This window comes from Dromiciops gliroides, chromosome 6 (assembly GCF_019393635.1).
Source record: "Dromiciops gliroides isolate mDroGli1 chromosome 6, mDroGli1.pri, whole genome shotgun sequence".
NCBI classification, from domain to species: domain Eukaryota; kingdom Metazoa; phylum Chordata; class Mammalia; order Microbiotheria; family Microbiotheriidae; genus Dromiciops; species Dromiciops gliroides.
Window position 1 is genome coordinate 139140055 of NC_057866.1, and position 15758 is coordinate 139155812.

Sequence of the window (15758 nt, forward strand, 5' to 3'; positions counted from 1 at the left end):
TGCTGATCTCTCTCAGGGAACTTATCAGGGCCCATGGCCTCAACGATCTTTTCTATTCAGTTGACTCATATTCATATGGCTAGCCCTAGTCTTTCTCTTGAGCTCCAGAAACACATCAGCAGATGTCTACAGGACATCTCAAAATCAACATATTCAAAACGAAATTCATTATCTTATCTTCGAAACTCACTGTTCTCCCAGACTCCCCTATTAGTGTCAAAGACAACATCTTCTAGTCATCCAGGTTACAAACCTTAGAACTATTATTGATGTTTCACTCATTCACTGCATCCCCATTAACAAAATAAACTAACTAAATAAAAGCTTAAAAAAACCCAAAACATTTATCATTCTGATATAGAGTTGTGATTAGGTCAATTATAGTATATGAAGCACTTCTCTTATTCTAAAATATCTCCAAAATGATATGAAAACTGTTGAGATGTTTTCAGTCATAATTTAATTCTATAATAGATGAGATTAATATTCATGCTTCCTAAAAATGTAAATAAGTCATGGTCAGAAAGGTTTTCATTCAGAGGGTCAAGATGCTCACCAAACCAGACACTGCAGCAGTAGATGTTGCTATAGCAGGGATTATTTTTCCAGCAATGCGCTTTGTTTTCAGTCGGTCAGCTGGTTCGATGTTATACATCTTGGCTCGAAGATTGGATGCTGCAGTAATGAAATCTATGTGCCCATTACTATCATCATCTTTTTCAAATGAAAGCACCACCATTTGAAGGTCATCTGATTGAAAGTCAGGGAAAAAAAGAAAAAACTAGATCCAGAAGTCCACATTTTAAAAGCAACAAATACAACTGATTTTTTTTCAAATATTTTTGTTTTTATGTTTTAAGATAATTTATATAAAATGATAAGGTGGGAGAAAAGTCAGAAACTATGGTTACTAGAAGATACAAAGGCAAATTTTGTGTGCTGACATGAGCAAATGGCATCTAATTTTTTTTTAACCAGACCTATGATTTCATTGGTATAAGGCATTTTTTTTTTTTGGTGGGGCAGTGGGGGTTAAGTGACTTGCCCAGGGTCACACAGCTAGTAAGTGTCAAGTGTCTGAGGCCAGATTTGAACTAAGGTTCTCCTGAATCCAGGGCCAGCGCTTTAACCACTGTGCCATCTAGCTGCCCCTGGTATAAGGCATTCTTATGAGGAAACTTCCTCTGCCAGTGCACATTAGCACCTTCTTGGCAATTTAGAATTTTGAAGTTGCTTGGGGCAGTGAGAGGTTAAGGTTAAGTGCTCTATTTAGAGCAGGACCTAAACTCAGGTTCAAGACTTTCAGACTTGCTCTGTATCCATTAGGTCATGATGATGAAATAGACATGGATTACTATATCAACATGCAGCATTCAAGCAAGTCGTCCTAAGTTTGATGAGCATATATCTTTTTAAAAAACTGTATGGAGAAGGAATGAGTATATGTTAGATGCATTTCTAAAGGATATTTACTATTCATCAAGCAGTTCAAAGTCAGTAAGAAAAGACTGTAAATCTTTTCTAAAGATTTGGCTTTAACCGTGTCTAAAAACCTGGCTTCTCCTATATACTTTAACCACTGGACTGTTGAACATAAAGACTGGGTTAGTACTGGGTAAGAGTCAAACATTATAACAAGATCAGACTTAAATATATATAGTTTACAAAAGTACTTTCCTCACAAGAGTGGTGAGGTAGGTAGTACTTATTTTATTATCCCCATTTTATGGATGAGGCAATGAAAGTTAAGTCATTTGCTTATGATCACCTAACTAGTATATGTTAGGGCCATTTTCACGACAAAAAATTATAAGAACCAAAAAAATGATAAAGGAAGAATGGGCTGAGTGGCCCTATCTCTAGTCTACAACAGATGAGTCACTAGAAAATCAGAGTATCATTTTAAGGGTTCTGATTTTATTATGCTTTAGACAGCTATTGATCAAGTTTGTAGTTTTTGATTTGTATTCTTAGCTAGAGTTAACCTAAGGCATGAGTATAGAAGAGGTTGTTTCTAGGAACAGATATATGTTTTTTTCCTGAGGGAAAGTGACTGAAGTGGAACCTCAAGTAACTCCAGTCATACTTTTTGATGAGTACTCTTTGCCAGCTCATCAGGTAAAATATTTAAGAGCTATATTTGTGCATTAGAGTTCTTCAAGTATTGGAATTACTGAATTCAGTTAAGGTTAAAAGTGAATGGATCTATTATAATCATCTTTTGTTGTTTTTTCTGTTCAGTCATTTCAGTCATATCTGTTTGAGGTTTTCTTGCCAAAGATACTGAAGTAATTTGCCATTTCCTTCTCCAGCTCATTTGGCAGATGAGGAAACCAAGGGTCACATAGCTAGTAAAGTGTCTGAGGCCATATTTGAACCCAGGAAGATGAGTCTTCCTGACTCCAGGCCCAGCATTCGATCCACTGTACCACCTAGTTGCACAATCATCTTAATAGCTACCAAACCTTACTTTATAAAATCCCATGTTTTTGGCTTTCTGTAGAAACAGTATTATTTAGAGAAAAAGTCACAGTCAAAATTACTTATATAAAGATAGACTCCTTACTTTTAGTAGCCTCATTGGATGCTATGGCCTTTTCTAACTGGAAAACAGCATTCCTCTCATCTTCACTACTAACAGGAACATGGTCGGGTTTCCTTGCAGTTTCATCCGTCTGCACGACCTAAATTTATATGGGAACAGAGATACTTAATTTAAAACCTTTCTGGGCCTGAAGTTGGCTCCCACAGTATATGTTTGCTATATTTTTTTAAGTTAAAAAAAAGAAACTATAGAGAAAAGAAAAACGGAACCATTTTAGTGTAAACCCATTCACTGCAATCAGTAATCTCAAACAAATATCTACATATTATTTTTAGAGAGGCACAGGAGAAAATAGGCCTGCCATTTTAATGATAAAGAAATTCCCAAAAAGGGAACTTTCTATAAATATAGATTGGAATCTGATTTAATACTTATAGTGGAAGGGCAGCTAGGCGTCGCAGTGGATAGAGCACCAGCCCTGGATTTAGGAGGACCTGAGTTCAAATTTGGTCTCAGACACTTGACACTTACTAGTTGTGTGACCTTGGTTAAGTCACTTAACCCCAACTGCCTCACCGAGAAAAAAAACTTAAAAATATTCATAGTAGAGCATAAAGAGACGAGGTGCCTTACCCAGTCACACACACAATGTGCAGTAATGGAATTAGAATCCAGGTTTTGACTTAGAGGCCAGCTCTTTATACAATACATACTGGTGCCTCTCATTTCATAATAACAGGTAACAAAACCCCTCATAGGATCATATAGAATCCACAGAAATCCTTTATGTGTTCTAAGCTAGATTAAGATCAGCCAATAAACAAATATTTACTTAAGCTGTGTGCTTAGAATAAACCTGTTCCTAAGCTTTTCTGATAACAGGTGGTATCATCATAAAGGGAAGTTTATAAGTGGGTTTGGAAAGGATAGCACTATTAAATACAATTTGGGCAGGCATTTTCTTGGTTTCTATAGAAAGAAGATTCCTCTTTCTCCTTGATGTTAGGTGTGGGAGGAGTGGCTACCCAAACCTTTTTATCCAGTCTCAGAGTTTTCCATGGGTACTCTTAAGCATGGAAGATTTATTCAACAAGTAGTTATTTCTGTTCTGACACCATGTTCTGACACCAATTTGCATTTGTGCAACTCACCAGCTTATAGTTCAATATATAGCTCACCAGCTTATAGTATCAATTTCTTTTTTCCTTATACTCAAAACAAAATCCTATGGGAAATAAGGTGAATGGCAGAAACTGGCAAAATGCACCTTTGTAAAATAAGGTGACAGAATGTGAGAGTTTGTTTTCATTCAATACATGTTTACCGCCTGCTCTACATACTACCATTTTTCTGGGTGCTGGAGGATATAAAGAAAAAGTCTATTTCCATGGACCTTACAGACTACAGGATGGATAAAATATACATTTAATAAAGTGTAAAACAGGTGCAATGTAAAAGTACAATAAAAAGAAAAAGTTTATCACAAGAGAGATTATTTCTGGTTGGAGATCAAGGAAGGGTAAATGGAAGAGACCCAATTAAGGATGGATAATAGTGTTTTATGAGATTTTTCAAAGGATGATACAGGAAAGCCCATGCTAGAAATAATTCAAATAATAAAACAAATAGGGGCAGCTAGGTGGCGCAGTGGAAAAAGCACCAGACCTGGATTCAGGAAGACCTGAGTTCAAATCCAGTCTCAGACACTAGATATTACTAGCTGTGTGACCCTGGGCAAGTCACTTAACCCTCATTACCCTGCAAAGAAAACCAAAAACCAAACCAAAAACTAAATAATAAAACAATTATATGAGAATATTTTAAAACATACCTTGTTTGAAGGTTTGAATTCTGGAATTTCTAAATTGGAAAGTATACTGGAGAAAGTTTCTACTGACAAATCCTGTTTGAAAAAAATGATTTCAATAAATGGCATCTAAAAATCTAGTCACATCTCTCTATTCTAAGGTTCTCCAAAATAAAACCAAAAAAGGAAAAACAAAACAAAAAAAACCCTAGATCCTATTGCACTTCAGCCATTTGGAAGCAAAATGATTAGGTTATGTTGCATCCATTTTAGACATTCACATTTTATTTTCTTTCAAACAACTATTTCCCCATGATGCTAGAGTTCTTCAAACCAAAGATACATATAAACTAGCTGATAATCTAATTATGTAAAGCGCTCAACTGAAAATGAGTAAGGCTGTTGAATTTTTTAATTAGTGGCAGTTAAACTACTAAAGTTTAGGAAGACTTTTGTTCATTTATGTCATTTAGTATAATTTGTTCCTAGACCTAAAGAGTATTCAGTAATCAGCTTTTTTGGAATTTTGTGAGACACCCCCCCCCCCCCCCCCCCCCGTGAGGTATAGCAGTGTTGGTAAGACTCATTGAATCTGCAGTTTTACCAAACGCCTACATTTTTTTTTTTTGATGAGTTAATATTTAGGTAATTGTTTTACCTTTCCATATGCTTCTGAAGTTGCCTTTCTGAATCTAAGATGTCAACTTTACTTATCCGCATTAAATTTTATACCACTAAATCAATAAACTGATTTTTACTAGGTAGTTGTATTTCACTATTAAGCTTTGGAGTAAATATATTTCAACTTCTGCTTCGAAACACAAGACTATTCAGCTCCTCATATGGAAGCCTGGACAACAAAGTAACATATAGAATGTTTCTTAAAAGAATGGGATCATTTTGATACCAAGTTGATGTAATATTTATAGAAAAGCTGGTACTTGATTAAATTTTGATTTATTTTATATCCCTTGTACTTCAATAGCACCTCACCTTTTCTGTAAATGGGATGCAATATATTGTAGCAAATAGCTTTGCTGCAGTCTGCACGAAACTGAAGTGTCTGTTAAAATAAAAAGCAAAGAAAAAAGTAAGCTAGAAGAATGCCAATGTAATGTAACAACCCAATTTGTTACAATTTTAAAATGTTCTACTAATGTCATCAATTCTTACATAATTAAGGTATTTACATTTTTGTTGTGAAATATTTTTCTTAAGTTTAATAGAATTAAGTCAAAATAGTCACAAGTGTAAATAAGAAAATAACATATCTACTCTCTAAAGCACCAACAAAACTAACTCACGATGCCCATAAGTTTCAAAGTCATAAAATTTCCACTGTGAAAACACTGCAAACCCATTAGAAAAATCAATGTTACCTCATGGAATATCAAAGACAAAATTAAATAAGCATGCTTTTAACTTAATCTCATATGGCCATTTGTAAAGTGATATTAATAAAAAAGCTGAAGCATACAGCTGAACTGTAAAAAGGCAAACAAAACAGAATTATCTCACCTATGTAGGTTTCTTGCATAAAAAGAGAAAAGGATTCAATTTTAATTCTTTTTCTAATAGTTTTCTAAAGAGATGCTTCTTGCACTGATGAACTGTAATCTAATCTAAAACATTCTACTTTAAATATAATTTTTTAAAGTCTATAATAAGCCTTTAGGTAAAAAAATCTTTTAGCATACTGGATACAATTTGAGTCATGAAAGATGTTTGTCTAATTTACCTATTTCTTTGTTTAAGAATTCTTTTCTCACCTTCCCACTTTACTAATAGCAACCAACAAAGGAAGGAACACCAGTATATAAAATCATAGGTTTGTAGCTGGATGAGCCTTTAAAATTATCTATAGGTGAGGAAACTGAGGTCCAGACCAATTAAGTGTGACCTACTCAAGGTCATGTAGAGTCAAAATTCACACCCAAGTTTTTTCTTTCCACATAAAGTCAACTTTATATTACAATGTGGTAGATAACATTAGAATTTAAAACAATCATGAAGAAGGCAACTTTCTGGCTACAAAAGATTTTTAGGGCATATAAAACTATAAAGAAATACGAAGCCAAAAGATATAGGGAGGCATTAAGAAGTATTAGATTAGTAGTATGTAAGAAAACTTAAAGAGAACTTGCTGTAAGTACTTAAAATCAAGAATTTCCTAATAACATAAAAGAAGCTAGAATGTACATTCGATTTCTAAACCATGTCCGATACCAACAAAATAAACAGGTGAATGAGTCCACATATTCATGTAATCTCTTTTACAAACCTAAAATTCCATGCTTTCAGTTTTACTGAATATAACAAATATCATTGACTTTTCCTTTTTATATTGGTCAGTTCAGTAAAGAGGTAACGACTATGTCCCCACATAATACATGTATAGATTCAGAAATGAAATGGGCATTTAAAAATGCAATTCTCATAACCTTCTCTTTTTGAATATTAGCTAAATCATAGACCTTTTTTTGAATCCCCTAATCTGTTAATCTTCTAAATTAATTTCAAATCCATAAACTATCCTTGTTATTTATTTAAGTATAAAATGTTTCTTTGGTAGCTCAAAAAATAAAGTCTATTATTTCTATAAAGAGAATTCTTTTATAATCTATAAAAGTTACTATGGCTGAAAGATTCATAATCCTACTGCTAACCCAATAATGACAATCTCCAACCTTAATTAGGTATACAACCCATTCTGAAGCCTTTAGTGTATAGGACCTATCAGAATTTACTCTCTTGTTGGTACAACTTTCAAAAGACTACCAATAAGAGGAATATCAGTAGCAAATACATAAAAATGGCATTCTCTTACTAATGGTCTGCTGTAGATCATTACTAATTGAGGAGAAGTATAAACTTAGAAAACATATAATGTAACCTTATTTTCCATCTAGTACCTCGTATGTTCTTTAAAAAGTTTTCAAATACATTTGTTGATAGTATTCAGGATTTGAGTAGGGGTTGGACTAAATAACCTTTAGGTTATCTTCAAAATTGAAGTCTGATTCTAGAATCCCATTTGGGTCTCATAATAACCTGTAAAGTAGTTGAAGAAACCAAGGCAAGGACATGAAATGAGTAGTTATATGGTTATTTAAATATTGAAGTATTAACTAAAGATAATTACTTAATAAATCTAAAGATAATTTTTAAGTAAGAACAAATTCCTTATATACTTGATAGTAAATATTTCAATAAAGGGATTGGTAATTAAATATTATAAAAAATTTTGGGCAACTAGGTGGCAGTAGTGGATAAAGTCCCAGCCCTGGATTCAGGAGGACCTGAGTTCAAATCCAGCCTCAGACACTTAACACTTACTAGCTGTGTGACCTGGGCAAGTCACTTAACCCTCATTGCCCACAAAAAAAAAAAATTAACTGTAGTTTAAATTTAAGATTTCACTGATGTGGGCAGTATTATTCTCAGAGATCATAATCCTTTCTAACACTTTAGGAAATGGTTTTTGTTAGTTGGTATAGCTGAAAAAAATTTCACTCTGTGGCCTTTAATGCACTGTGATATATCTCTCTAAATGTGGATAGGCTGGTACTTGTATGACAGACAAAACTGTTGTGAGGTCCATATAGGAAACCTTTAAAACTTGGGGGAACTGGCCAGAACTTGTGGTCCACAGGCATAAACTTCAAGAAGACAGATGTAATTCCCTACTCCTAATGAGGCAGAGTAGAATTTCAATGAAGTAAAATTTTTGCAAAGCACAGAAAAAATGAGAATCTTTGCTCTCATGTAATACACAGTTTGGCCAATATCAGCAGAAACTACATCTGTTAACTGTGGTCCAATACTTACAAAGGATCATTAAAGTCAAACTTTATTGGAGAAGGTGGCCTCTTTGGGGACTGCCAAAACAAACCTAAAAAAGACATAAAAAGTGAATTTTAATGTAGGTAACCATTAATAAAAAAAATAAGAATTACATGAAAGTGTCCTCCAGATGTCTCAGTATACTTACTTCCATCTTTTAACCGTGTATCCAGGGGAAAACAATAAAGAAGCTGAAGAGCCTGGAGGGTCAGAGAGGGAAAAGGAAGAAGGAAGTTGAAGAAAAACATATTAACTTGTTAGCAAAGAAAAGTTTGTCTTCTATATATTATAGTTGTGATATATAGTATAGTTTTCTTACTATATACTATATGTTGCAGTATATACTATAAGCTGAAGTTTTTGTTTATTTGCTTTTCAAAGTAAGAAAAAAGCCCCCCTAAATACAAGAAATTAACTTTTTGCCTCTTAACTGAACTTCATGGTTGAATGGTAATTTGATAAATTCTGATTTCTTGTTATTCTAGGTTAAAGATTTAGAGAGAAAAATAATTAGTTATATTTTGACCCGTTATTTGACAACATCCAGTGGAGATATCAATAGGCATTTGTAATGATAAGAACTTAAGAGAGATATGAAAGCCAGATATGTAGATATGGAAGTCATTTGCTTCAAAATGTTAGTTGGAGCTCATGAGAACAGGTCTAGATATAGAGCTCTAAAGTATAGTCACAAATTTGGGGGGAGGGGTGGTGCTGGTGGTGGAGAAAATGGAACTAGTTTTGATGTTTCAACAAAGGAAACTGAGAAAGGATGACCAGGTAGGAGAACCAAAAGAGAACAGTGTCAAGAAAATACAGAGGTGATAGAGTATCCATTCAATCAATAAATATTACATTATTAACATAAAAAATAAGGTTATTATAAAATTCTTTTCTTGAAAAGCAAAACCAAACAGAAAATAGAAGGCTATTTTCCTGAAAATATATTGTTCTTAGTATTTATATAAGCTGGGAGAAGCAGGCACTATTAAGCCAGAAAAGAAAAACTGCAAACACAGAACAAATAAGTCTACATATAACTTAACACTGATTCTTTTGTGAAAAAATGATGAGTACCTAAGATATTTTTAAGATATATTTTAAGACAAGTTAAAGACTTCTTATTACAACTGGGATAATTTAATAGAAAACGTCTTCTAATAAGCTTGTATTTAATTAAGAATGGCAGCTTATTCCATTCCCCCTTCAATCTTTATCCAATGGATCTTTTTGTTTTTTTTTTTTTTGGTGAGGCCATTGGGGTTAAGTGACTTGCCTAGGGTCACACAGCTAGTAAGTGTTATGTGTCTGAGGCCGGATTTTGAACTCAGGTCCTCCTGAATCCAGGGCTGGTGCTCTATCCACTGCACCACCTAGCTGCGCCCTCCAATGGATCTTTTGTTGTAACTTATAAACACGATCCAGTTTCTGACATCATTAAAAAAATATTCTTTTAAAGCTATTGTCCTATATTTCTTCTCCCATATTTGGCCAAATTCTGAGAAAAAGATATATATACTGTCTCTATTTTCTTTCCTCCTACTCATTTATCAGCTCTTTGCAATCAGACTTTGTTTTTGCCATCTGAGAGAAAACGTTCTCTCTAAGGTCACCAATGTTCTTTTTATGGCTAAATCCAAAAGCTTTTTCCTTAGTCCTCCATCTTAACTCCTCTATAGTAAATGATTTTTAATTATCCCCCTGCCCCCAAACCCTCTTAATTCCAGTGCCATCCCTCTTTTAACTATTTCTGGTTTATTTTATATATAGCTCGCTTTGTACATATTCGATATATCCACCATAAGATTGTAAGCTCCTTGAAGGCAGGGACTACCTTTTGTCTTTTTTTTTTTTGTCTCCAGTGTCCCCAAAGTATCCCGCACTTAATAAATACTTGATTGTTACAATGAAATTTTCCATAGTGGAAAATCCAGTGACACTCATGCCATTCTTTACATAAAAAAAACTAAAATTCAATGCTACACTTAAGAGAAAGGGATCAATTAAATCTCAAGGAAACAGGCAGGGTTTAGAAGTCTTTAACAGGCTATTGGTCAGTCAAAAACTTCACTGAGCACTTAATTTGTAACTATCACTTTCTAATTCACTGTGGGCTTCTGCAAGTTTTCAGATAAAGACAGAAGATATGTTCTCCAAGCCCTACTATTAACAATATGTTTTCTAGGAAAGTACACATTAAATATTTTTTGCAATGAAATTTAGAAAAATCTTTCTGAGAGTAAAAATAGCACTAGTTTTGAGTCAGAGGCGGGTTCAAGTGATGCCTCTGTTACTCAGTAGCTGGGGCACTTCTTTAGGTTTCAGTTTCCTTATCCATAAAGTGAGAAAGGTCCATTCCTATTCTACCTTTATTATCTTCACTGTTTACTCAAGCAAGGCTTGGAGTTTTTTGAACATTTATCCAACACTTACAGGTTCTAAAACACATACTTACCTTATGGTTAAAATATTTTTCAAATTTCATTCTTGCTAATTCCACACAATGGGACCAATTTCTGGGTCTTCTACTAAGTGACTTAATAACCTGAAAGCAGCCTTCTAAACTTTCTCCAGACTGTATCCTCTAGAATGAGGGAAAAGAAGGGGGAACAACAACAACAAAAAGGATGAAATTAAAAAATGGGGAAAAGTAAATATAATTTCTAATTAAGCAAATAAAAAGTTCAGTTTACGTAAGTCATACTGTTAAAAAGTAGGATCACAGAATGTTAGATCTAGAAGGAACTTTACAGATCATCTAGTATGACCTAATTTCACATATAAAGAAACTGAGGTGGCAAGAAGGGAAAGGGAATTAGCATTTATATAGTGCCTGTTATGTGCCAGGCCCTGTGGTAAGTGCTTTTTACAAATATTATCTCATTTGATTCTCACAATAACCCTGTGAAGTAGGTGTCACTATGATCATAATTTTATAACTGAGGAAATTGAGGTAAAGAGAGGTTAAGTGACTTGTCCAATGTCACACACTTAGTAAGTGGTGGAGGTTGGATATGAAGTCAGGTACTCCTACTTTCAGACCCAATGCTCTTTCCATTCTGCAACCAGTTTAGGCTCTAAGTCTCAGAAAAACTGCCCTCTAGGGCCTCGGTTTTTTCACCTGTAAAGCAGTTTGGTTAGACAAAAAATTTTCAAGTTCTTCCTCAGGCTCCAAGTCTTAAGCTCAATTTCCTTGAGTTAGAACATGTTAATTATTTCAGAATGAGTACTGCACTGGAATGGTGTATGGAGCCTGAGTTCTAGGCCCGGGTCTTCCACCAACTAGTTAAGTGACTTCAGAGAAACTACCTGGACTCTCTAGACTGGTTTTCTTATCTAAGATGAAGAGGTTGGAGTAAATGTTTTCTAAGAAGCCTTCCTTCCAGCTTTAACATGCTTTGTTCCATTAGTCTTTCTGCATGCAGTTATTCCTTGACAGCCTGTGGTACTAAAACATATAGTTTCTTTCTCACAAAGTACTGGTAAATAAGAAAGCAGACCTTAGGGTAACTTTACGACTACAGTAAAAGAAGTAACAGCTGACAGTGATTTCAGTAATTTTTCAAATGTTCTTACTTAATTTGTCCAGGTTTTTTTTTTTCTTGAATATTTGGAGTTTTATTCTCATTATGCCTACACACCTCAGTAATTGTAGACTATTTTAATGAATTTTTATAACAGAATTCAGAACTGTGTAATCTACACAGCACTTATTTTGATCTCTCATTTCCATAACTCTGAAATTATAGCACTAATGAGGATCACTCTTTAAGGGAAAAACATTTAGATGTAGCTTCTGAAATTTAATCAATCCAAAGCACTATCTTAATACATTTTGAAACTATATTGATTCTTACCTGTAAGACCTCCTCTGCAGATGAATAAGTTTGCCAAAATTTGTTGAACAATGAAGGCTTATGGGAAAATGAGCTTTCAAACTGCATGTGGGGAGGAAAAAGACATATTTAAAAGAGGACTTTTTAGGTAGTTTAAAACACTTTCTTTTCCACAGACAACTAAATATTTCAAAGAAAGACATTTACCTTATCTCTCGCCCACTGAATAGTATGTTCGATAGCAGCTGGAAAAGATTTTAAAGTGCAAAATGGTATTTCTTCTTCTGGAGGATCCCGCTAAATTAATAAGTACAAAAGTAAGATTATACAATTGTCAAGGACAAATATTTGAGATATTCTTGTTTTTGAACTCATGTTTAATTCTGGTATCATGTATTTCAGATTGTAAAAATGCAATTTGAATTCATCTTTTTCCTCTAAAAAAGGAGGAAAGTGGGAGATTATCCTAATTTCTTGCTCTTATTTTTTTGATGATGAACTTCTTCAGCAGTAAGTCTACATCACACATTTTATACTTCTATGCTGCCTTATATTCTTGCCAACTTTCTAACTAGACTGTTAACCTCTAAAGAGCAAGTACCATATCATACTTGATCCATTTCGGTGTCTAGCACACAAATGTATTAAAAAAAACTTACTTAAAAAAACAAAAACAAAACACTTACTTTAAATAGTGCCTTTCTGTAAAATTAAGAAGTCAATTTTTGTAACTACTAAGAGAATTTCTATAAGGGCCAGAACATATAACAAGGATACTACTTGCTCTTACTGAAAAACAGAATGAAGAACTTCCAATATTAAGATTTTTCTCCTTTTTCTTAACAGAAATCTAATATTTCTCTTGTTCTTCAAAGAGGAAAAACATTTAAAAATAGAAAATGCATTAGTATGCCATTCAGCATTTTATGGGATCAAATGCTGGTCACTGTGTGAGATTTCTAAGGTGAAAAGTTTCCAAGATCTGAGGAAAATTGGTGAACAAGAGCAATAGGATAATGTGGAAGAGACTAACACAGCACTCCATGCTACAAAAAGAATCCCAGGAATACCGAAGTCTCTTATTGCAACATAGCTTTTGTTTTTCCTGCTAAAACGTTTTCAAATGAGTATATTAGAATGGTTTTCTGTGTGTGTAAACCTACTTCTGAGTTTATAGAAATAAATGATTAAATAATTTAAAATAAATTTAATGGAGAATTTTGCTAATCTTAGATTACATCTACTTAGCAAAGTGAAGGCTATTTGAAAGAATATTAAAAATATATTAAAATATATTAATAGTATTTTATGTCAGCACAATAATATTGAATGCTTATTTTACATCTTCCAAAGAGAGCAATTTCCATCTCCTGAGGAAATAGGTATCTAAAATAAAAGAATTAACCAAGGTTTGCTAAACATATTTATTAATGACTTTAATGAAGATGATACTGACAGAATGTCCATCAAATAGACAGATTAATAAAAAAAACTGGGACGGAATGCTAAAGCATTCAAAGACAGATTCAGGATTCAAAAAGATCTTCAAAGGCTGGAAAAACAGTCCAAATCTAGCAAGATAAAAGTTAACAAAGATAAAAATGAAGTTCTACATGTGATCTGAATCAACTGCTTGAATGTATGATAGGGGTAATGTGGTCAGATAGCCATTCCTATGAAAATGATATTTTAGTTGATTACAAGTTCTATGAACCTTGTATGGCTTCAGAGGTCAAAACGTAGGCTAATGGGTAGAAGTTACAGAAGGAAAAATACTTTGGGTCAAATACTATTCCTAGTATAGCCTTGTTAAAAATGCATTGAACTGGGGCAGCTAGGTGGCGCAGTGGATAGAGCACCGGCCCTGGAGTCAGGAGTACCTGAGTTCAAATCCGACCTCAGACGCTTGACACTTACTAGCTATGTGACCCTGGACCAGTCACTTAACCCCAACTGCTCCCTTCTCCCCACCGCAAAACCCAACAAAATCAATCAAACAAACAAAAATCAATAAATAAAAGCAGTGCTTACAGAGACCACTCTGGGTAAGGCAGACTAGGTAACTCCTAGGTTCTTTCTGAGATTCAGTGTTTATGGGTGAAATAGAATGTTTTCCTTTGTTCTTTTTATGTAACCATAAAAGTTAGCTCAGCATAAGTACAAATCAGTATGTAGAATGACTATGGGATGGTTTATTTTAATAGTACTTATTAGGTTAATTATCCTTTGTAGTATTTCTAAAACAATAAAATAGCTTTAAGAAAAACAAAAGAGGATTGTATATACAATTCCAAAACACAGCTTGTATTTTCTAAAAATAGGGCAGCTAGGTGGCCCAGTGGATGGAGTGCTGGGCCCGGAGTCAGGAAGACTCATTACTAAGCTCAGATTTGACCTCAGACACTTACTAGCTCTGTGACCCTGGGCTGGTCACTTAGCCCTGTTGTTTGCCTCAGTTTCCTCATGTATAAAATGAGTAGAAGGAAATGGCAAGCTACTCCAGTATCTTTTCCAAGAAAACCCCAAATGGGGTCATACAGAGTCAGACACAAATAAATGGAAATGAACAATAATTTTATAAAAGCTAATGATAAATTCAGCACACTAATTTAAAAGCTGTTCTGACTTCTTGCCTCTCCTTCTGAACTTCCTTCCGTTCTCTTTTGTGTAAGAAGATAAATTAAGTGCATTAAGTGCAATACCTGCCCCCCCACGTAAACAATAGTAACACTTACATGACTATTATAGGACTCAGTCAAATGTGGTATAATAGCTTCAGTGTGTCCTTTAGTGCCCATTGTGCCAGAATCTAAGAGGGGACGTAGGTTCGCTAAGCAACGACTATTTGAAAAGAGAAAGTAACAGAAGTGTTTAATAAAACATAAGCAAAGAAACAGTAATTTTGTTATACATAGAAGTTGAGAACCAGGTATCATTAATTATCTTCGAGTTGGTAATCTCCAAATACACCTCACAGGCATTTCTGTACCCCATCTGTGTCTATCTCTGTATGCTTTTTAATTTTTACCTTGTGGGACTTACACCACCACTTCAAATGCAGTGGAAAAAAATACTTACTAGAAATATTAGAAAATACTAAATACTAGAAAAATGACTTACCACTTCTAAGACCCTTTTGTATTACAACTGTGTCAGGTCTTGCTGAATTATGACTACACCATTAATTCCATGGCATCTGATTTCTGGCTAGCAGCTGCTATGACCCTTCCCATAACGTATATAAGAATGTTTATTATGTAGGATTTGTTTTTAAATTTTAAAAGCCATTCTTCTTTTGTGACTATAAATGAACATTACTTGCCAGAAAATGTATACATGCATACACACACATTAGTAATTATTTTCTGGATCACCTCAAATAAAAGACACCTCAATATATGCAGTACTGGATAAAAGTACTCGCCCTCTGTATTCACCTATACAATACTTTAAAGTCTGGAGATTTGGAATTGGAGAGCTGTCAGAAATTAAGCCCATGAACAAACTGATTAACACCCTTGTCCCATGTTTTGTTGTGCAGGCCCTTATGGTTATGTGTATAAAGGGATGGATCCTTGGACTCTGAGAAACTTACAGATAAATGCTTTGTAGAATCCAGTCGACATCACAAAAGTAGGTATCTATTGCTCTAAGAACAGGCACAATCATTTGTGTAAGGGGTCGGTCAGACCCTTTTACTCTTTAACTCATCACAGTGCTCAGATTC

The 15758-nt window shown here is 34.2% G+C and overlaps 1 protein-coding gene across 1 annotated transcript in view; it reads right to left on the bottom strand.

Moving 5' to 3' along the window:
• UBA6 (ubiquitin like modifier activating enzyme 6) overlaps window positions 1–15758 on the bottom strand; it is a 70718-nt gene that overhangs the window by 6040 nt on the left and 48920 nt on the right. The window contains exons 20-29 of the mRNA XM_043970855.1: window positions 14767–14872; window positions 12239–12328; window positions 12053–12133; window positions 10651–10779; window positions 8344–8395; window positions 8181–8244; window positions 5346–5415; window positions 4377–4448; window positions 2567–2684; window positions 557–750 (exon numbers count right to left, since the gene is read on the bottom strand). Of these exons, the coding sequence (XP_043826790.1) occupies window positions 557–750; window positions 2567–2684; window positions 4377–4448; window positions 5346–5415; window positions 8181–8244; window positions 8344–8395; window positions 10651–10779; window positions 12053–12133; window positions 12239–12328; window positions 14767–14872 (976 nt within the window). The remainder of the gene's footprint in view (window positions 1–556; window positions 751–2566; window positions 2685–4376; window positions 4449–5345; window positions 5416–8180; window positions 8245–8343; window positions 8396–10650; window positions 10780–12052; window positions 12134–12238; window positions 12329–14766; window positions 14873–15758) is intronic.